This window comes from Cyprinodon variegatus, unplaced genomic scaffold (genome assembly GCF_000732505.1).
Source record: "Cyprinodon variegatus isolate N-32 unplaced genomic scaffold, C_variegatus-1.0 Scaffold389, whole genome shotgun sequence".
Taxonomy (NCBI): Eukaryota; Metazoa; Chordata; class Actinopteri; order Cyprinodontiformes; family Cyprinodontidae; genus Cyprinodon; species Cyprinodon variegatus.
Genome location: NW_015150842.1, coordinates 750,101 through 769,121, shown reverse-complemented (window position 1 = coordinate 769,121; position 19,021 = coordinate 750,101). Strand labels below are relative to the sequence as shown.

Below are 19,021 nucleotides of genomic sequence, written 5' to 3'. Positions count from 1 at the left end.
CATCTTATTCTGGGGTGTATCAACATGTTCTAAAGCCAAAGGAAAATAAATACTTCTATGTGTTCTAGGTCTACCCTGGGATCCCATCCTTACTTCCAAAGGAAGGGGGTAGGGGGGAGTTAGGGAGCATCCAGAACACATATTATACTACAGCAAATCACTCTGATATATGGAGTAGTGATCCTTCTCCTAACTTACCCTTAATGCCATATTTCCTTATATAATAAGGCTGAGACAGCCACCATACAGTGGCTTTCCAGGTCTCCCTTAAAAAAAAGGTGGTTAATCCCAAACATAACTTTCCTGGTAAATACAGGTTTAATATATAACCTAATGTGTAACCTTATTTTAGGCATATATGCCTTAAATTCCATTGTTTTCGCCATAAATTGGACTATAGATGGCTATGTATCTAATTTAATGTCCATATGTGGGCCGTGGAACACAGATGGAGTGTAAAATCCAAAACATCAATTTTTCTGCCTGAAGTACTAGAGGCAAGTTACTAATTCCATCTTTAATTGATCCTTCTATCACTCTTCCTCATGAGTAAGAGATTCCCCCCCTAAACTATGACTAAAATCCTGTAAAATGGCATTAACTGGTTGAGAACTTATTGACTTAGAGGAACTAAATTGCATCGCAGCTGCTTCACTCCATTGTGATCGGCTCCTGTGCACCATTTAAGTAGTGGTTAGAACAGAATAATTATACAAAGACCACATAGCTTTTGAAAGCAACTCAAGTTTACTTTGCTTTTACAGATCCCACTACAAAATACAGTTTTCAAAACCCCCAAAACACATGTAAAAATCGAACTTCTATTTAATTTCAAGTTCCGCTCATATTCTCCATTTATACCACACCTTACAACATCTTATAATATGCCACAAATGATCATAGCTTTTTTTTTTTTTAAAGGGAAGGTAACTAACATGATGCCTGCCAAAATCTATCCAACTAGGTAAGAGCTAAAATCAATGTTCAATTGGCTATGCATTTAGAAGATTTATTTAAAATAAAAGAGATGTGGATTAAGGGAATCAACACTTTGGAATCAGCTACTTCCCTTTTATCCTCACTGACATAAATTGTCATCTTCTTTCACTCACCCTCTTGTTTGCTCACACAGCTAGATGCGCACACACAGACAGATGCGCGCACACAGTGAGCAACTGTGATACAGCCGAGGTTAAGCCACACCTGTGGGTCGCTCTCCAGTGTAGCCGGACAATGATTGGCTCTGTTGAAAGAAGCTGGACATACCATCACACATCACTCCTTCTCTGTCTCATGCTCATTCCCCTCGAATGTCTCTATCTCTGTATGTCTTCTGAAGGAAAATGCCTATCAAACAGATAGCCTGTCGCTGAGGGGAAAGAGAGAGCTGCAATGAGAGACGCAGAGTGAGAGATATGAAATGCTTGGAGATAGCTGTCCTTTCAGAGCCTCTCCTGATTAAAGCGCTCTAATCATTTGGCCTGAGAGCAGAGAGAACAGCTCAGAGGAGTGAGGAATGTCTTTGCTCTTCTATACTAGTTTTGACTGCAGTGCTTAGCGGGGCCAACTGTGTTATTTGTGTGTGTCTGTCACTGGCCTGCATTGCTTGTCAGATTGCCAGGAACATGCCACAATGACACAGGTCCTCATGCACAATGCTTGCACATGTCCGTTTGTCTAAATAGTACACAATATTGCATTCGAGCCAGAAAAAAGAAAAAAAGAAAATGACAAGCGACAAGGAAAACAACAATTGAGATCAACATGCAGGAAACATGGACGATCAATGTAAGAAGCAAAGGTAAAAAACAAATTCTTAAGGAAAAATGACACAATGAGGTTTATGCCATACTGTAACCTGAAAATAGATTACAATAAATAGTTTTATTGTCTTACAAAGGTGAAATTAAGGCGTAACAGTGAAAAAAGACCGAAGATGCATACAATAAGGTACTGTGTAATAAGGCATATTCATGTAAAAATGAACATTTTGAGTTAAATTAGAAGAAAGTGAACAGGCTAACCCTCTGTTAATTTACCATGTACCATTAATTCAGCAGTTGCTGTCTGAGCCAGATGAACTTCAGATTGTAGCTACGGCTGTAGTCTTGCTGTATAACACTATTTGCAAAAAGACATTTTATAATGGCTACGTAAGAGCAGTTGAGATCTTACAAGCACCTGTACACAAATTCTGATTGTACGGTAAAAATTGAGACTTGCACTGCTACTAAAAACCTTACTGATATGATCTCTAAACTATGAGGACTTGGTGATTTGTTAAGAGAAATGCTCCCACACAGGCTGGAGCAGAAATAACATCTAAAGTTTGTATAGAGTTTTTAATCAGTATTTTTTATTTTTTTTTTAGATTTCCAAGCATTTTCTCTCAGACAACATTTCTCCATGTTTCCTCCTTGTTGCATAAATTAACATAATACATATTCTCTGTATGAACTTATAATTGTGCAACTGTTTACTACTTGTGTCCTAGTTTGACAGTGGAAAAAATGCCCAACTTCATCATTCCAAATATAAGTTTGTTTTTTGGCAAAATTTGTTTTCATATTTTTCGATTATTTGAAATCACTTTTTTCTTTCACTCCATTCATACATTTCTTGCTTCACTTAAATGAAAGTAATTCTAAAAACTTTTTAGCGCATTTAATCTTTGCCCTCTGTATATTATTATTTTCAGTTTATATGTCCAAACAGTAGATCTAAGTTAATGTGTTTAGTATGCACTCATTCAGTCATGTAGTTATGGGAACATGTCTCCATGTTCAAAATCATTTAATCACAGTTGCAGACTGTAAAATCCAAACCCCTATCCTCACTGGAAGAGGGCTTCATTGTAGCAGATCTTATTTTGTCCACTTCACTGCCTCTCTGAAAAGCTAAATGTGTAATCAGTACCAGTGAGATGAGAAGAGATAGAGATTAAATGCCGATGTGGGTTTGGCAGTGGGTACAGGCAAGAACTGAAAGTAAATTGTTTGTGAGTGTGTGTTTGAGAGAATGAGCGCTCCTGTTTGGCCATCTGAGTGAGAACCACTTTTCTTATTTTACCAGCAAAGTGAGGTCCGATTGTTGTAAGTGAATATATTTTCCTGGTATTTTGCCATTGGTTAGGTTTAGGGCTAAGGAGGGAAGTTAGTTTAGTTTAGGTACACACTGGTATTGGTTGGGTTATGGATTTTTTTATGGTTAGGACATAGAAAGGGTTGAAAATCCCTGAAAATCAATGGGAGTCAATACATGGTACTCACTACAAATCGCAAGATGAGAATGTGGATGTGTGTGAGTGGGTGTGTGGGTGGGCATGTGTGTGTGTGTGGGTGATGTGTGTGCTTTTTAGGTGGCATGGATCTGCCCTGATGGGGTAATGTTTGCAAGATATTTTTGTGGTCACTTATACTGGGAGGGTGTATGTTTCACCGTCAAACTTTAGATTTGGTGGTTTAATCTCAAAACTTTTGTCAGCTCATTTAATTTGTTACCATGGGTTGCATTTGACATGTTATTTTTTCTTTCCTTTTGGCACATATATTTTTTCCACAAAATGTTAGAATTTGACACACTTCCTCATCTGCCTTTTGTTTAATATGAACTTCTTGTTACATTTTGGTTTCGTAAAACCTTTGGTCTTAGTTAGGCCCAACAAGCTTTAGCATGCATCTTAGCTTTCTTGTTTTTGCATGCTTGGTGTGCAAGATGTTTTGTTTATACAGCTTTAGCCATGGTGGCACATGTAATAAAGAGTTTACATTTTTTTAAAACAAGACCATCTGAATTTGAAGTAAAGTTCCGCAATGCTGAAATAAAGTCAGATGATAGTCAGGCCTCATTAACCTACTACAAAGGCTACCCGTTAGTTGTATTTCACCTGTTCCAGTACAGCTGCAATGTAGGACAATTTATAAAAAAAATACTTAGTCCTAAAGTCTTTGCCACTTAAACAGTTCCAGTGGTTAAACTTTTTAAAGATTTTGTTTCTCCCAAGTTTGATACTATCAGAAATAATCATCATTTTTCATGATTTTTGTCCTACAGCTTTGGTAGAACCAACTCTTTGGGTAGAGAACAACATAACATTTCCTTGTTGACAACAAAAACCAAATATAAAAATTCCTGTATTTAAAATTCACGTTGATGTTTCACTCGTTGAAATAAAAGTTTCATTGAATTTATTATTGCATTTTTAGTCACCACACTACAACCACACTAGAGGGCACATGTTCTCTCACTGATATGCAGATTGGTAGGCTATAAAGTGTGGTAGGCTCACGCTTTACCAGTAGTTATCTGAGAACTAGAAAAAAAAAAAAACTGCAGGGGTAGAACACAGGTTAACATTGGGGTTACCACGTCAATATGACGGAGGATTATAATCAGCGTTTGAGTGACTAAGTAGGTCTTAGAGTTAAGTCCATGCCCAGAGAATGAGGCTGATTGTAGCCGGTCGGTGGCCAACAAGATGCAGTGGGCGCACCCAGAGAGTCAGAATATCAGAACTGAGCAGAGATGAAGCAAGGCAGGATAATCCAGAGGGCAAAGCCAAAGCTGGTGTCGAGGGCATGCTCAGGAGTCAGGACCAGGAGATCAGAGATAAACAGGCAGAATCCAGCTGGGGTCCGAGGACAGGTCAGGCAAACAGATCATAACAGCGATAGGCAGGCTCAGAGTTCCAGAGGCAGAACAGGTCAGAACCAGGCAATCAGAAAAACTCAGGTTAATTGATTGATTAATTGATAGACTTATGATCTCACAGCCGAGAAATGTTATGCTAGAGTTACGCTAGAGAACTCTCATCAAAGGCTCAAATAATCTGGCACTTATGACTGTTAGAAGGCAGGTTAAATGGAGGCTGAAGCAGGTGGATCAGATAAACAGTAATGAGAACTGCGCAGAGATAAGCAGGTGAATGAAATGAGTAATCAGACCAGTCATCAGCCCCAAGATCATGACATCCCCTGGTCATTGCTTGTTGTATCTCAAACAGGGATCAAAGTTATTAACAGTTAAAATATCATAATCTTTAGAGCTAATCCAAATCTTTTGAGCAATAAATTGATATCTAATGGTTAAATGCATGGGTACAAAGTAGTTTGTTTTTTTTCCAGCACAAAATGCAATATGTTTGGGCAAAATAGAAACACATTGGTACAAATTCAGAGAGGCAAACTGCCAAGGTACCAATTTACCAACATACCTCATTTTAGGTTTGGAGCTAACAATGAGCTTAAGAACTGTTACTGTAACAAGGATAATTCAATAATGCAAATGTTTTTTCCATGTGATTTCTAAAATATCCATCTAGATTTCTACCTAGCAAAGACCCTAGTTTTTGAGACTAAATGGTCAATTGTGTAATCATGTAGTCAGCAGAATGGCAGTACGACAGGAAGCTGTACTCTCACCATTCATTTTACTCCGTATTTTACTCCGTACACCTCCAACTTCCAGAACAAGATGGAGTCCTTTCATCTGCAGAAATACTCAGATGACTCTGTAGTTGTGAGGTGTATCAGAGATGCACAAGAAACTTACTAAAGGGAGATGGTTAACCACCTTGAGATGTGTTGTGGGAAAGAAGATATCTCATCCTCTATTTGAATGAAACAAGGGAGATCATAGTTGATTTCATAATAAAAAGGAACAAGTCAAACTCTATTACAATCATTAAAGAAGAAAGCAGTTGAGGTAAAGGTGAATGCGAAAGTGGTGGAGGGGTAAAAATACCTTATTCTTGACCTGGACAACTAATAGGTTGGAGATACAGTGGGAAGATAAAGTAAAGGGCAGACTACTTCTTGAAGAAGCTTGGGTCCTTTACTGTTTGTTGCAAAAGGCTGCATATTTTTAGTCTGTTGTGGCGAATGCGATCTCTTCTGCCCATTATCAGTAACAATATCAGAACAAATCACTTAAGGAAGCTTAACAAGGTAATTAAGAAGGCCTGCTCTATTTTGGAAACTTACCTGGAACCTCTGGAGATGATTATTGTAGTATAGTATATTCACAATTGTTTGCTAAATACTGATTATTTTTCTCATTCTGTACAATCTGATTTTCTTGAATTTGTGATCTATATCTCATTACCAGAGCTGATGTTTGCAACATAGATAGAGAAAGGCTTCATTACAGCAGACTATAGTAGGTTTGAGATCATCTGTCAATCTCCCTTTACTTTAGGTGGACTTAACCCTGACCCAGGTGGAGCAATCAAACCTTTCGCATACTTACTTTACAAGGGTCAATATCTAGTCCACCTGCTTCTTTTCAGGTTTCCTTAATCGACCAAAAAAATGAACATTGAATTTTGTGGAGTTTCTAAATGTGTGCATTTTTCCTGAATGATTGTTAGAACTGTGTTGCTGTGATATCCTGTAATGAACAGCTGAAGAGGCCTCTTGGTTTTAACTTCTGTCAAATAAGTAAAGAAGCAGGTAATGTCTGTCTGTCTGTCTGTCTGAAGTTGATTTCCAAAGATGGAAAACAAACTTCTGTTCATTCTTGTGTTTAAAACAAGCATTTGTCATAACTGTCTTCATCTTCAGCATATCTGGGGGATTAGGGAGGGATAAACTTCACTCATATGTGGGTGGAGTGTAAAAAGAAGGGCCTCATACAGTGCAGTGCAGTTCATTTACGGTGCCTAAAATCTTTAATAAAACCAAAGGAATTGAGATTTCCACAGTTAAATTTCTTTGTGACCTTTATCTGCAGCCTAAAATGTAATAATTTAGCATGCATTTCTTAATCTGAATCTATATTTAAAACCATAATTCCATTTTACTTATTTTATTTATTGTTTTTGAAAGTTTAAACATTTTAATGTTGTTGTAGACATCATCAAATAAATTATTTGAAGTATCTACAACAGTAGATACTACAGTACCATACAAAATACCCCGTCTGACATAGCCAATGCATGATATAGATCTTAAAGGTACAGTCTGTGAACTTGTTCCAGACGATTACTGCATTGATACACTTACTATCAATGATTTTAGTCTGTTTGAGTCTTCATTTTGTTTTATATCTGACTGCTTTTGTCCTCTTCCTCAGAGGCTTTATCGTCACAAAGAACTGTTCATGCAAGACAGTTTCCTCAAACCTTTGATGCTATCAAAGACAGTACATCCTCCTTTACTTATCAGCTCTGAATCTGTATCCCAAATGACAGAGAGCAAAGAAGAGGCACTATGTGAACAGGAATCATATTACTGCCGGGCTTTAAGATTCTCCCTGTCAAGCATTTGGCAATTTTTTACTACATTTAATCTGTTTTTGGATAATTATGCATACCAGTGTAAAAGACATGCATATAACAGGTCCAAAGAAAATTTCTCTAACATTGTGTGCACAAGCACTTAAAACCGCTGAAGCCTTACAGTATTTTTAAGATTGTTTACTGCCCAATTTAATATTGCCTAACATTATTTCACAAATTGTCACATTTTAACCTTACCATTGTGATTTATTTGAGTTTCAATCTATTTTCCTCATTCTGGGTTTGACACACTTATTAAGGTATGTTGCAAACAATTGTTATGGAAAGTTTCTATATTAGTGAACAGGAAAGTAATTTAATTAGTGTAATTTAATCATAGTACAAATATAGCTGGTTTGCAAAAAGAGACACGTTTGTTTAAGAAAGGTAGCAAACAAACAGCTTTATAAATAATGAGAAAGATACAGATCAGGGATAAAGTTATAATGAAGTTGGAGTGATTTAAAGATTCCCATAAGCTATGGGTATGGAGAAGAAAGCAAGCCTGGATTTTTGCAAACTGAATTGTGTCGCAGAAAACTAGCATGGTGGTGATACCATCATTCCATGGGGATATTTATCTACTGTAGGGACAGGGGAGCTTGTCAAGGCTGATGGTACAATGGAAGGAGGTAGTACAGGGTGAACCAGGAAGAGAGACAGTCAGAGCCTGCAAAAGCATGAGGCAGAGGCAAGGGGTTGACTTTTAACAAAACAATGTCCTTAAAAATACAAACAGAGCTGCAGTGTGCTTTTAGAAAAGAAATAATCTTAATATGTTTAAAAGTGAATATGTTAAAGTCAAGATCCAAATCCAGTGGAGAATTTCTGGATAAAGTTAAAAATTGATAACAAAACCCTTGCAGCTCTTGTTACAGGTGAAAATTAACATATCCTTTGAAGTGGGTTGAATCTTTTGCCTTTTTTTCCGTATTTTTTTTTAACAAACTTCTGAAAATATAGAGTATATCCTTTAAATTCATTTTATGCATTTTATACTCCTTTCAGCACCAATTTAAAATAATATCCCAGTAGGATGGATTGAACTTCATTGTTTTCGCCTCATGTTTGAAATAAGAAAGCTTTGGCAGGGTACCGTGTAATGTAATGATTTTAGAAAAACATATTTGTGTCGACCACAAAGTAAATCAGTAGCTCAAGTAGTGCATTGCATATATTTCTGCTGATTAGTTAGTTTAATTGTTAAAGTATGTATTTGTGTAATCAATACTGACTTTTACTCATCACTGCTTTTGTACATCTAAGCTCTTCTTTTCAGTCTTAATGTCTACTCTCTGGAGACTACACTGCAGTATCTCCACGCAATACTGTTTAAGGTGGAACACTTCAAAGTTTTTTTCTCCAAACATGGGCAAAAGAGGCTTGAGCATTTACAGGAAGTTGATCCCATCATTTAAACCAGTCATCCTATTTTTGGCCCTTTTTTTCCACTGGTCTTCTTTTCCACCTGAGTTCACCACAGCAATCCAGCTCTTCAACTCTCATCATGCCCATCATGCCTCCAAACTTCTAAGGATGTCCAGTGTGTTTGGTATGCATACCCAGTCTCCGGGGGAATATGGCGAAAACGTTTATCCTAATTCAGCAGGCATTTTATGGCCCCTGGGCCAGATCCGGTCTCAGCTTGTACTGTTGTGGTCAACGGAAAATATAAAATGAACAATACATGAAGCGTTGATTCCACATAAAAATCAATATATGTCACTATAACATCAGCTGAATGTTGTTCATTCTGTTTGATGATATTTTACCTACATCAAGATAATTTCATGCTGGAAAAAAGATGCTGATGAAGATTTTTAATCAACATGTCAAAATGTGTTCATGTTATTACAGACTGCGAATGTTAGGAACCTAACAACAGTTAGGTCTATAGAGTCAGTAAATTCCCATAAATTGCACAAACTATTAGTAAACTACAAGAGACGGTACCAGTTATACTGTAAACTGGTTTCCTGATATTGTGCACACCAAACCAGTGGTGGATGAAGTACTCAACAGTAGTACTTAATAGTAAATAATACCAAATAGTACAATCCCACACAAACAAAGACATGTGTGATACAGCATATGATATATTATTTTACTGCACTTGCACTGGCTCTATACATTTTCAAAAAAATCTCATGCTAATACTTTGTAATGAAATTCTTGGATATTAACGGAGTCATGTAATCAGAATTATTGGCTCTCCTGCTCTTAATATCTTGTAAAACCTTTGCTGAGTCTCTCATACATAGAGCAATATTTCTCTTTCCATAATTTCTCTGGAGCCTTAATGTTTTGTTGGCTTTAGGTCTTGGCTGGTGTGGTCATGGAAAAAGTTTGAGTTTATGACTGATAAACAAGTTCTATGTAGATTGTGCCATTTGTTTTGAGCCACCTGCTAGCAATAATCCATTTTCTGGTATATGGGTAGATTTGACTGAATTTTTTATATGTTCCAGTGTTTCAAAGATTTCGTAAATCTGGGACTTCTGAAGAGAAACAGGCCCACAGCATCAGACGTGCTCCAATACATTACAGCATGTTTGAGGTGCTGTTCTGTATGTTGATCTTGTAATTTTCCCCAAAGAAATCGATCAAATGGATGAATGAAAGGCAATATTTGTGTTGTGTTTATGGGTTATGTGTGGTCTCTTTATGATAGGTAATTTAAGAACAGATCTTTGTACTTGATCTCTTTTTAGCCAAAATACTGTATGTTTAAACAGAATTACATCTTTTATCAATGGTCTCCTGTGTGATGACATTTCTTTTCTGAATAATTCTAGAGTTTACATATCAGACAGTGCATATTTACAACCTCTGGATTGTTGATGGTTTAAGTTGCATTATTAATTGGACAGACTGCTTAAAGAACAACTTCCCTCCCTTAAAATAAGGACACTGCAGGATGTCTTAACAAAGCGTAAACTTTAATTTAGTTTTCTTATTTTGTCTAGTTACAACTTCGCTGAAAATGGCTCCTTAGTGTTTTGGACTCTTCTGAGCTTACCCTTACTTTAACTTACTCTTTCTTAGATACATAAGATATTTTTGACTAATAGCAGCCATTAGGATGAGTTTAAATTTACTCTATCACATGATGTGCTATGATATGTGAGCAACTTTTTGATGTGAGATGAAGTGTGAAAGAAACTTGCAGTGAAAAAAATCACATGTCATTCCACTTTTAGAGCAGAGCTATTTGAGGAATAAAAATAGAAAACCATCCACCAGATTGAATACTTTTACAACTTTACACCTCCAACCATAAAAAAAATAGTCTGATGATTCTTAAATGGAGTCAGCCTCCAATCATTGCCTCTGGTAAATAAACACTTCAGGGCTTAAAACAAACAAGCCGAAACAACCAAGTTGCACTGTGATGAAAAAGTATTTACCTAAAGATTGATTTGAGCTTTGTCTGAGTTTGTTTCTTATTACTTTTTCAAACAAATACATACACCTACTCATGCAGACAAGCAAACGCATGGTGCCTGACGGCAGTTGTTGGGTAATGAGTGGTTTTTAGAGGTGGAGTGTGTGTTGCTAAATATTGTAGCACTACCTGCTAATTAACACCCACTGACTGTCTGTGTGCCTTTATGACGATAACATGATTGCACTGTTTCCATAGAAATGTTGTCAACACACACAATAAACCTAAAAGGATTGAACCATTGGTTGTTTAAGGAGCATACAAATAAATATGTTTGTTGATTATTTTTTACCCTAAAATCCATGTGTAGCAATGGCAGTTTTTAATCCATGGTATTACTTCCCAACTTGTTTAATTATACTTTTTTATTTCATTTTCTTTACAGTGTGTTTTTTTTGTTTTAATTGTACACTGCCTTGCAAAAGTATTCGCAACAGTCCCAACCTCCATGCATGATTTTTTCCCCAGCATGATTGTATGGATCCAAGGCTAGCACAAGATTCCCTATAGAAGGTGTTTTCATTCTGTCATCCCCTGAAATGTCAGCTTTTCTTATTATTTATCAGAGGTACAGCGATCTGCATGTGTGTGTCTGCGTATGCACATGTCTCCCTAAGCATGAGACCGCCAGGGGAGAGGACTGGTGAGAGTGTTTGCTCAGCTTCTTAAAACAAACTCTCAAGGCAGATGAAGGATATCAGGAGGTGCGATTTACAAGGCCAAGGCTGAATGAAAAACGATGAGGTGGAGCACCTTTTCTTCAATTCTCACGTTCTCTTGCCATGCATGTTCCACAAAAGTTGTAGATCAGATGAAAGCGTCAACATAGGGCACAATAGAATAAAGTGGGATGCTGTGAGAAACGTATCCTTACAAACTCAGAGCTTGCACTGCTGTTCACTGTAGTGTTGATGGCTGATATATTGAAAATAGAGAATGGAAACAAAGCTTTAAATATAATTCTTTAAAAATAAAGAACCTGTGGCCAAAAATGATACCCCAGATCCTGGCAGCATTTTCAGATTGTTAATCCAAGCCTCTTTTCCCCATTAAGAGTTAGAATAAACTATTTATCTATATTATATACAATCATCTGTCATAGCTTTCTAGGAGGTCTGGAGTAGTATTTATACAATGATGAATCTATATATGTGTTAACATTTCAAATATTTACACCAACCTTATTTATTTTTCCCTCACAAGTTTTTTCCCCATATCTGTAATAAAGTATGTATACTTTTGAATGAGAAGGTTTAAGCTATGGAAGTTTAAAAGGGGCTCTGGGGTGACTTAGGGGCCACATGTGGTTTAAGTAGTGGGACTGCCGGATCAAATACAGAAAACTTTCTATCGTCTGAAAATCTAGAAAACCTGCATTCTGGTTTACCAAAATCAACCTCAGCAGCATTAAGAGAGATTGTGAATGGACTTTCTGTTGAGAGTTGTCCAATGATGTAACATGCAACTTTGTAAGGACCGAATAGTTCTTCCAGATGCAATCAAACAGAAAAATATGGTCTTATTTCAAAGCTTTGGGATCCTGCATGCTGTTGTCTACCACTTCCTCATTCAAGAGATGCAGTGCAGCCAAAACTGAGATGTGGTGGACAGAGCTGGGAGGCTTAGGAGCCAAAAAGAAAATCTATTTATTGTTGGTTTGAGGTTGCTACTGTTTTTTTTTTCCTTTTTATTTGTAAATCAAAAAATAAAATATGACAATTTGTATATTACTGTACTTTCTAACATGGTTCAAACTTCTACAGGGCAGTGGGAAGTCCCTTGGTCATGGATCCCAACAGCATTTGCAGGAAGGCAAAGCGCCTAGCTGGAAAGCAGGCTGAGTTGTGCCAAACTCAACCAGAAATCGTCAGCGAGGTGGCCAAAGGAGCAAGGCTGGGTGTCAGAGAGTGTCAGTACCAGTTCAGGTACCGGCGGTGGAACTGCACAAGTCACAACAAATACTTTGGCAAAGTACTTCAGCAAGGTGAGTGTGGAAGAAATGTCTAATTTGGTTATATTAGGAACTTGATTTTGAGTTTATTTTTCTAAAAACTGTATTATATCCATCTAAGTCTTGTATGAACAGGGTTAAGCTCCTAATGAGCTTCATTTTGGATGTAAAGGAAGATACTACTGTTGTTTAAGAACATTAGTAAAATGTTGGCACCAATTATTGGTACATCACTTTAAGTTAAAAACAATGCAGATGCAGTTAGACCATAAACACAGGTGTACATAAGGTCAACAAGGCTCGTGCATGCTAAGCATTCCCCCGGGGGGTGAAAGGGCATGCAGAATTGTTTTGCACTTGTGCAGTTACTCTAAAAGTGACTTTGAGGTTTCTCACCTACAATACCCAAATAGTGATCCCCTATACCTTTAATAAAATGTAAGCCCTTGCATTACAGTTACTTCTATGTCATGCACAATATGAAAAAGACATAAAAATGTTCAGTACTAATCTTTATTGCTTTTTCCCAGGAAGCTGAAAAATGATTTAGGGTAGAATAAATGAGGAAACCATACCACATAAAATAATCAAAGTAGCAAGCAGCTGTTTCAGCTAACAATATTCTCAGTAAACCTTGTAAAGTCTTGTATCTAAAAAATTACCACGCAACAGCTGACTTGTATGTTCAATTGTAATACATTGATCCTGCCACTTTAACAATAGCACTTATTACTCCCCTAGGCTGAAAACATAATATTTGTTTTGAAATTCAAAAATTTATTTATGATGTGTATTTTTTCCTTCTAAGTGCATTACAAATAATTATTAAAAAAAATTCTAGACCTTAAGTAGAGTTTTAACCTTGTCAAGTTGTGTTTTTGTACATTTGGTACAATAGCGAAAGCTGCAATAAAATAGTTTGTTTTTGTACAAAATCATATTTAACTGTATCTTTTAAGTAACTGTTTAGCAGCTATGAAAACAGTTTTCTTCCCCGCCGGCTTCAAAAATTTCCACAAACATAACATGTGCTTTCAAAGTTAAGGTATATCCAGCCATAACTAATTGTTAAGCTTTTTGTGGCCACACCTCTTCTCAGATAAAACTTTAACTTTGGCTGTATATTGTGCATTTACATTTAATTGAAAACTGGATTATTCCTACAATCAGTTTATAAATAGTTATCTAGTGATTTAAAATCGAGACAAACATGGCTGAAACATCAAATGTTAAAGCAATCACTAAAAGGCCTGCAGGTGTGTTCTTTCGCCTTATAAATGAATGACAGTGGAAAATTATTTATCTACTTGAGTTTAAGCTATGAAATCCCAAACCAGAGAAAAAATGAGCTTGTGAAAAGATAAACAGTCTTCTGGGAGAAGACTATTGGTAAAAATTAAATGGTGCATGACATTCTACTTTTCCTATCACTGACAAGTTTCTAACCCAAAGAAAATTACCAGCTAACTTTAAGTGATATAAAAGCATTTAAATCACCCAACTAATTCTGAATAAAACTATACATTCCCTTCTGTTCTCTGTGAGCACCAGAGAAGTAATCGATTCATTTTTTTTTCTTTTTGCAAAACAATTTGTTTACAAGCAAAATGCCAGCAAAAAGTTGCCCACATAAATTCCACTATTCTTTAGGTGTTCTGTGAATGAGGTGCATACGTTTTACAATTCTGGAATTATACGTAAAACTGTTTTGCTTCTCTCTTACTACTTATACCATCCTGGGACTTGATCTATGACAACCTAACATGTGTGTTTTGACATAAAAACTTGAATACAGCAAAATGTAAATACAATTTAGGGGTGTCCATGCTTTTCCCCTGATGGGAACCAATGTGAGCTATATGGATGTATATTTGCAACAGCACTAAACTCTTCTTAGTCTTAATTGGTCTGGAGAGGGTAATTGATGCAATATGAGCTACTTATTATTTTAACCAAGCCATAATGGTTTGTGGAGAGGATTTTAATTGTGGGAGAAGAAAAAGCATTAAAACATTTTACATAAAAAAGAGAAAACTACTAGGCTGTGATGGAAGTGCTGATAAGAGGCCAATGTGCAAAATCTATCTTCTGTTTTAACACAAGTTTTTAGGTGTGCAGAATAGATAAAGTTTCACTCCTGTTGTGTTTCACAAGTCTCTATATTGGTAATGTGCTGTCCTCTCAATTTGCCTCAGAAGACCTACGCCAGACACTGCAGAGACCATCCCACCACATTTTGGAAATGTTATGGTTCTATTAGGACCTAAGCTAAAGTGTTGGAATTATAAGCTCAACAGCTGATCACTTGTTAAGAAATACCACTTAGGAAATATTACATTGAACAGTTTCATTTAGGTCACAAATCTATTAAAAAGTAAAGATCTTTAACATTTTTAAATACAGAAAATACACATCATAAATACATTTCAGCATTTCAAAACCAAGATTATCTGTAATCATGAAACATGTTAAACAATCTGATTCCATTTTCCTGCATAGTTATTGACTATTACCTTCAGATTTTAGCTGGCATCCCTACATCCACTTGTGTTCACGTCCCTGTCTTTGACAGACAATGGCAGCTGTTGTATTTCAGAGCAGACATATTCACACTTGACTGAATCTCATCTTCATCAGATTGGGCACGCTTGAAATGATTACCCAAGATTACTTTTTCCTATCATCTCCTTTAGGATCTCTTAACATCTTGCTCCAGCTCTTTGAAGTCTCTAATATAACTGACGCTAGGTCACTGCTGGGTCCTTAGCAATTACTGGTTGTTGGTTTTTTCTGGTTTTTTCTGTTGTGTGATTAGATTCTTCAAGAGCTGCTTGTCTCATGTTTAACTGGTGTGTTGAGTTAACAAACAAGGAATTTAATATAAGTTTAGACAACCAAAAATGTGCCAAAGTATTTCTAAACTCATTTTGTTCTCATCTATTACTAGTTGCTGTTTTCTAATTAATGTTAATGTTGCTATAATAAACTAGGTAAAAAAAAAAAAAAGGTCTACAATGATTTATCTTTTTGGCAAACCTACTGTTCCTTCCGAGAAAACAAAATAAGCTTTCTATCGGGAAAAGTAAATATTTTCAATAGTTTGCTCGTAAATGTCAACAAAAGGAGAAAGAGAAGTTCTTATAAGTGAATGTTTCTGCTGTCTATTTTGAGAATTCTTTGAAGAAAACATTTTTAGAAAAGGTACTCGCAAAGATATATACAGTACCTAAAAGAAGGGAACAATGAAGAGAAAGCGAAAGGGGGCAAGAAGCTACCAGTTGAAGACAATTAATCACACATTCCTGCCTGTCTATAAAAGAAGCCAAAGTGCTCCTCTGTTTTGAAGCATTTGGCCTCAATTACCTTGTTTTTGCCCTTAATGGTTGTTTATCATACATTGGTACCAGTAAATGTCAAAATAAATGCAACTCTGTATTTATCCCTCCTAAGTGGTTTACTTTACCTCATTGACATGTAGTTAGACATTCTGCTCTGCTACGCTGGTATGAGATTTCTGCTTGCGTAAGTTGTTATCACTGTAAATGCAAACTTTTGGCAGTCCTATTTTTGTATCAGTGGGATGTTTTGATACGTTACCTTTGACAGAAGTATTGCACTATGACTTGATTTTTCCTTAGATACAAATTAAGGATTCTCAAAATATGCATTTTTGCTAATTAAAAAAAAAATTCTAATTGCTTTCTATAGCTCCAAGAAACAAGAATATTCTGAGAAAAGTTAGAAAATAATTTTAAGTCAAAAGAGTTGAATCTCAGTTCAAGTCATTGCAATGTTTTAACGTTTGGGTGTGGTTGGTAATGTCTTGATTAGGATGTTTTGTTCTTGAAATCAGTTGGTGTCAGTATGTGCTTAGACCTCATCTCTGTCCTTTCATCAAAACACAGCTACAGTATGTAAATGCTTGGAAATGAAGTAGCTTTAAAGGGGCATAGTCACATTATATGAAATGTTTTAAAATTAGAATGGTGTTAAGCAAAAGAGTACCTTCGTGCACAGTTGTAAAATAATGACGAAATCCAAGAAGCAGTGTGGAAAGAAATGAAAAAAACAAAAAAGTTATACCACAAAGGGTAAAAGCTCTGGTGCTCACAGAAGCGGGAGCTAAAGCTGCTAAGGCATTTAGATGTAGCTGAAAAACTGATGGATGTGCCAGTAAACAACCTCATTTATATTGATTCTTGTTATAACAATGGTGTTTTCTCGGGAATCTTAAGTACTAACAGCATTATAAGTAGTTGGATAAGAGATTGAAATAAACATGGAGGGGATCAGTTACAGTTGTAGAAGACAACTCTACATCAGATTCAATTTAGGGCTCTTAAGCAATACACTAACTGAGGTTTATTCCTATGAAAAGGCTTTTTTTTTTTGCCGGAATATTTCTTACCTCGTGTCCCTTTTTGCATTTAGTTGAATTGGGAATGTTCTAATAGGAGGCTCTGGGGAGGATTCACTGTAGAATGGCTTATTTAGTTGGTTGGTCTTAGACCAGACCTAGCTGTGGCTTTACCATGAGGTGTTACAGGGTGGTCAGGCTCTTTTCAACTCTATTAACTAGCTGCCTCAGTTGTAATCTGGCTTTCAGATAGTTTTGTGGTTCTACCAGCATTTGGCACATACGTCTCTGAATGTGTGCTCATTGTGACCAGTTCTGGAATTCTATTTAGAGTCAAAAGGGATTATCAAAACAATATGAGCATGCTTGGTGTATACAACCTTATCCACATCACAGAGTGCAGGTTATACATATTAAATTATGTTTCTTTAGAACCATGCACCCAAGTACCCTTTTTTGTTTTCTACATTAGGGTTCCATAAAAGTGGAAAGAAAAGTTAAAAAAACAAACCACTGGACTTTGTTTTCCAAGTTTAAAGACGTTTCGCTTCCCATCCAGAAAGCTTTCTCAATTCGAAATGTCGGGAGTAGCGTTTGAGTTCCAGGCTTATAGAGTGGCCCAAACATGCACATGCAAAAAATATACAAATTGAACGGAAAAAACAGGTCCATCCCTTAGACGACGTTCAGACTGCATCCGCTAGAGACAGCAGAAGCAGCTAGTTTACATGCAAAGTCAATGGTTGACGCACATCAAGGCACAGCCAAAGGTCCTGCAGCATGGTTTAAGCAACAGGAGCAGCGCGTCTAGGCAGCTAAAGCAGAGCCTCACGAGTTTCTGACATCTGACGCGCAGGACGCACTTCAAAAGCAGCAGCTGCAGGAGTTTGAAAAATTTAACTTTTGCTGCTTGACGTGTCACATCAACCAATCAGAGAAGCTGATCTGGGAGTTCTGGGAGCAGGGAGACAGACACAGCACTGCTGATGCAGATCACTATGATCACTTCTCTGAAACAGTTTATGGACGCCTAAATTGCCTTAAAATTACCTAACTTGCCGGCAAAACACATTCACTTTTATTATTGTGGTGCCTGCAGTTTGGATTACGTGCATGAAAAACGCCTTCCAGCTGCCTCGAACATTAGCAGAAAACCCTGAAGACGCGACAGGGCCAGAGGCTGCCATCGAAGGGGATTTCCAGTGACAGAGCACCACTGGTGTACTGGGGTCTGAGCGGCTCCGACACCGAAATAATATTTGAAGCCATAATCGTAATCTTGATGAACTGACTGCACAGATGATGTTTAGGTGAACTTTCTCACTTAAAACATTAAAACTACTTTTTATCTACTGTTCACAGCCATATAGCAGAAAGCCGCTCTCTGCCATTGAACACAGGAGCAGCAGAAGCATCAGACGCATCTGGACACACTTTACGAGATGCACTTCAGGAGCGTCAAAGATGCACTTGACGCGCATCTGACCTCAATGTGAACAAGCATAAAAAATGAAGCAGCAGACATGTTTTTGCTGCTTCCAGCGCTTGATGTATGAATGTAGCATTAGAGTCCTGCAACGGGTCGGGTACCCGCGGGTCCCCGACGGGTCACCCGCTAAAATGCTCTTTTGCGGGTGAAAAATACATAAATAAAAATAAACGGATATTTTTTTAGTGCGGGCGGGTAGTTGGTGATTTTTTTTTATGCGTGTGTGTTGTTATGGACATCAGAAATGTTATATTAATCAGGCACTGGGGTCACCCTTGCTGTCGCTTAAAGCCCTGCCGGCAGTGTGGGCTACCCTCCAAAAAGGCCACAGTCAGTGCATACACGTCTGCTGCAGTGTTAATGGCGCTGTTCTGCAGTGCAGCGTACTATAGCTTGATGTGTTAACGGGTTCAGATTTGAATTGAAGATATCCGCGGGTGACGGGTCAGGTTCGGTAGTCATCCTAACGGGTTCGGGCAGGTGCGGGTTGGTAAAACTCAACC

At 37.1% G+C, this 19,021-nt stretch overlaps 1 protein-coding gene across 1 annotated transcript in view; it reads left to right on the top strand.

Moving 5' to 3' along the window:
* wnt6 (wingless-type MMTV integration site family member 6) overlaps nt 1-19,021 on the top strand; it is a 41,522-nt gene that overhangs the window by 4,410 nt on the left and 18,091 nt on the right. The window contains exon 2 of the mRNA XM_015387259.1: nt 12,485-12,705. Coding sequence (XP_015242745.1) covers nt 12,485-12,705 — 221 coding nt within the window. The remainder of the gene's footprint in view (nt 1-12,484; nt 12,706-19,021) is intronic.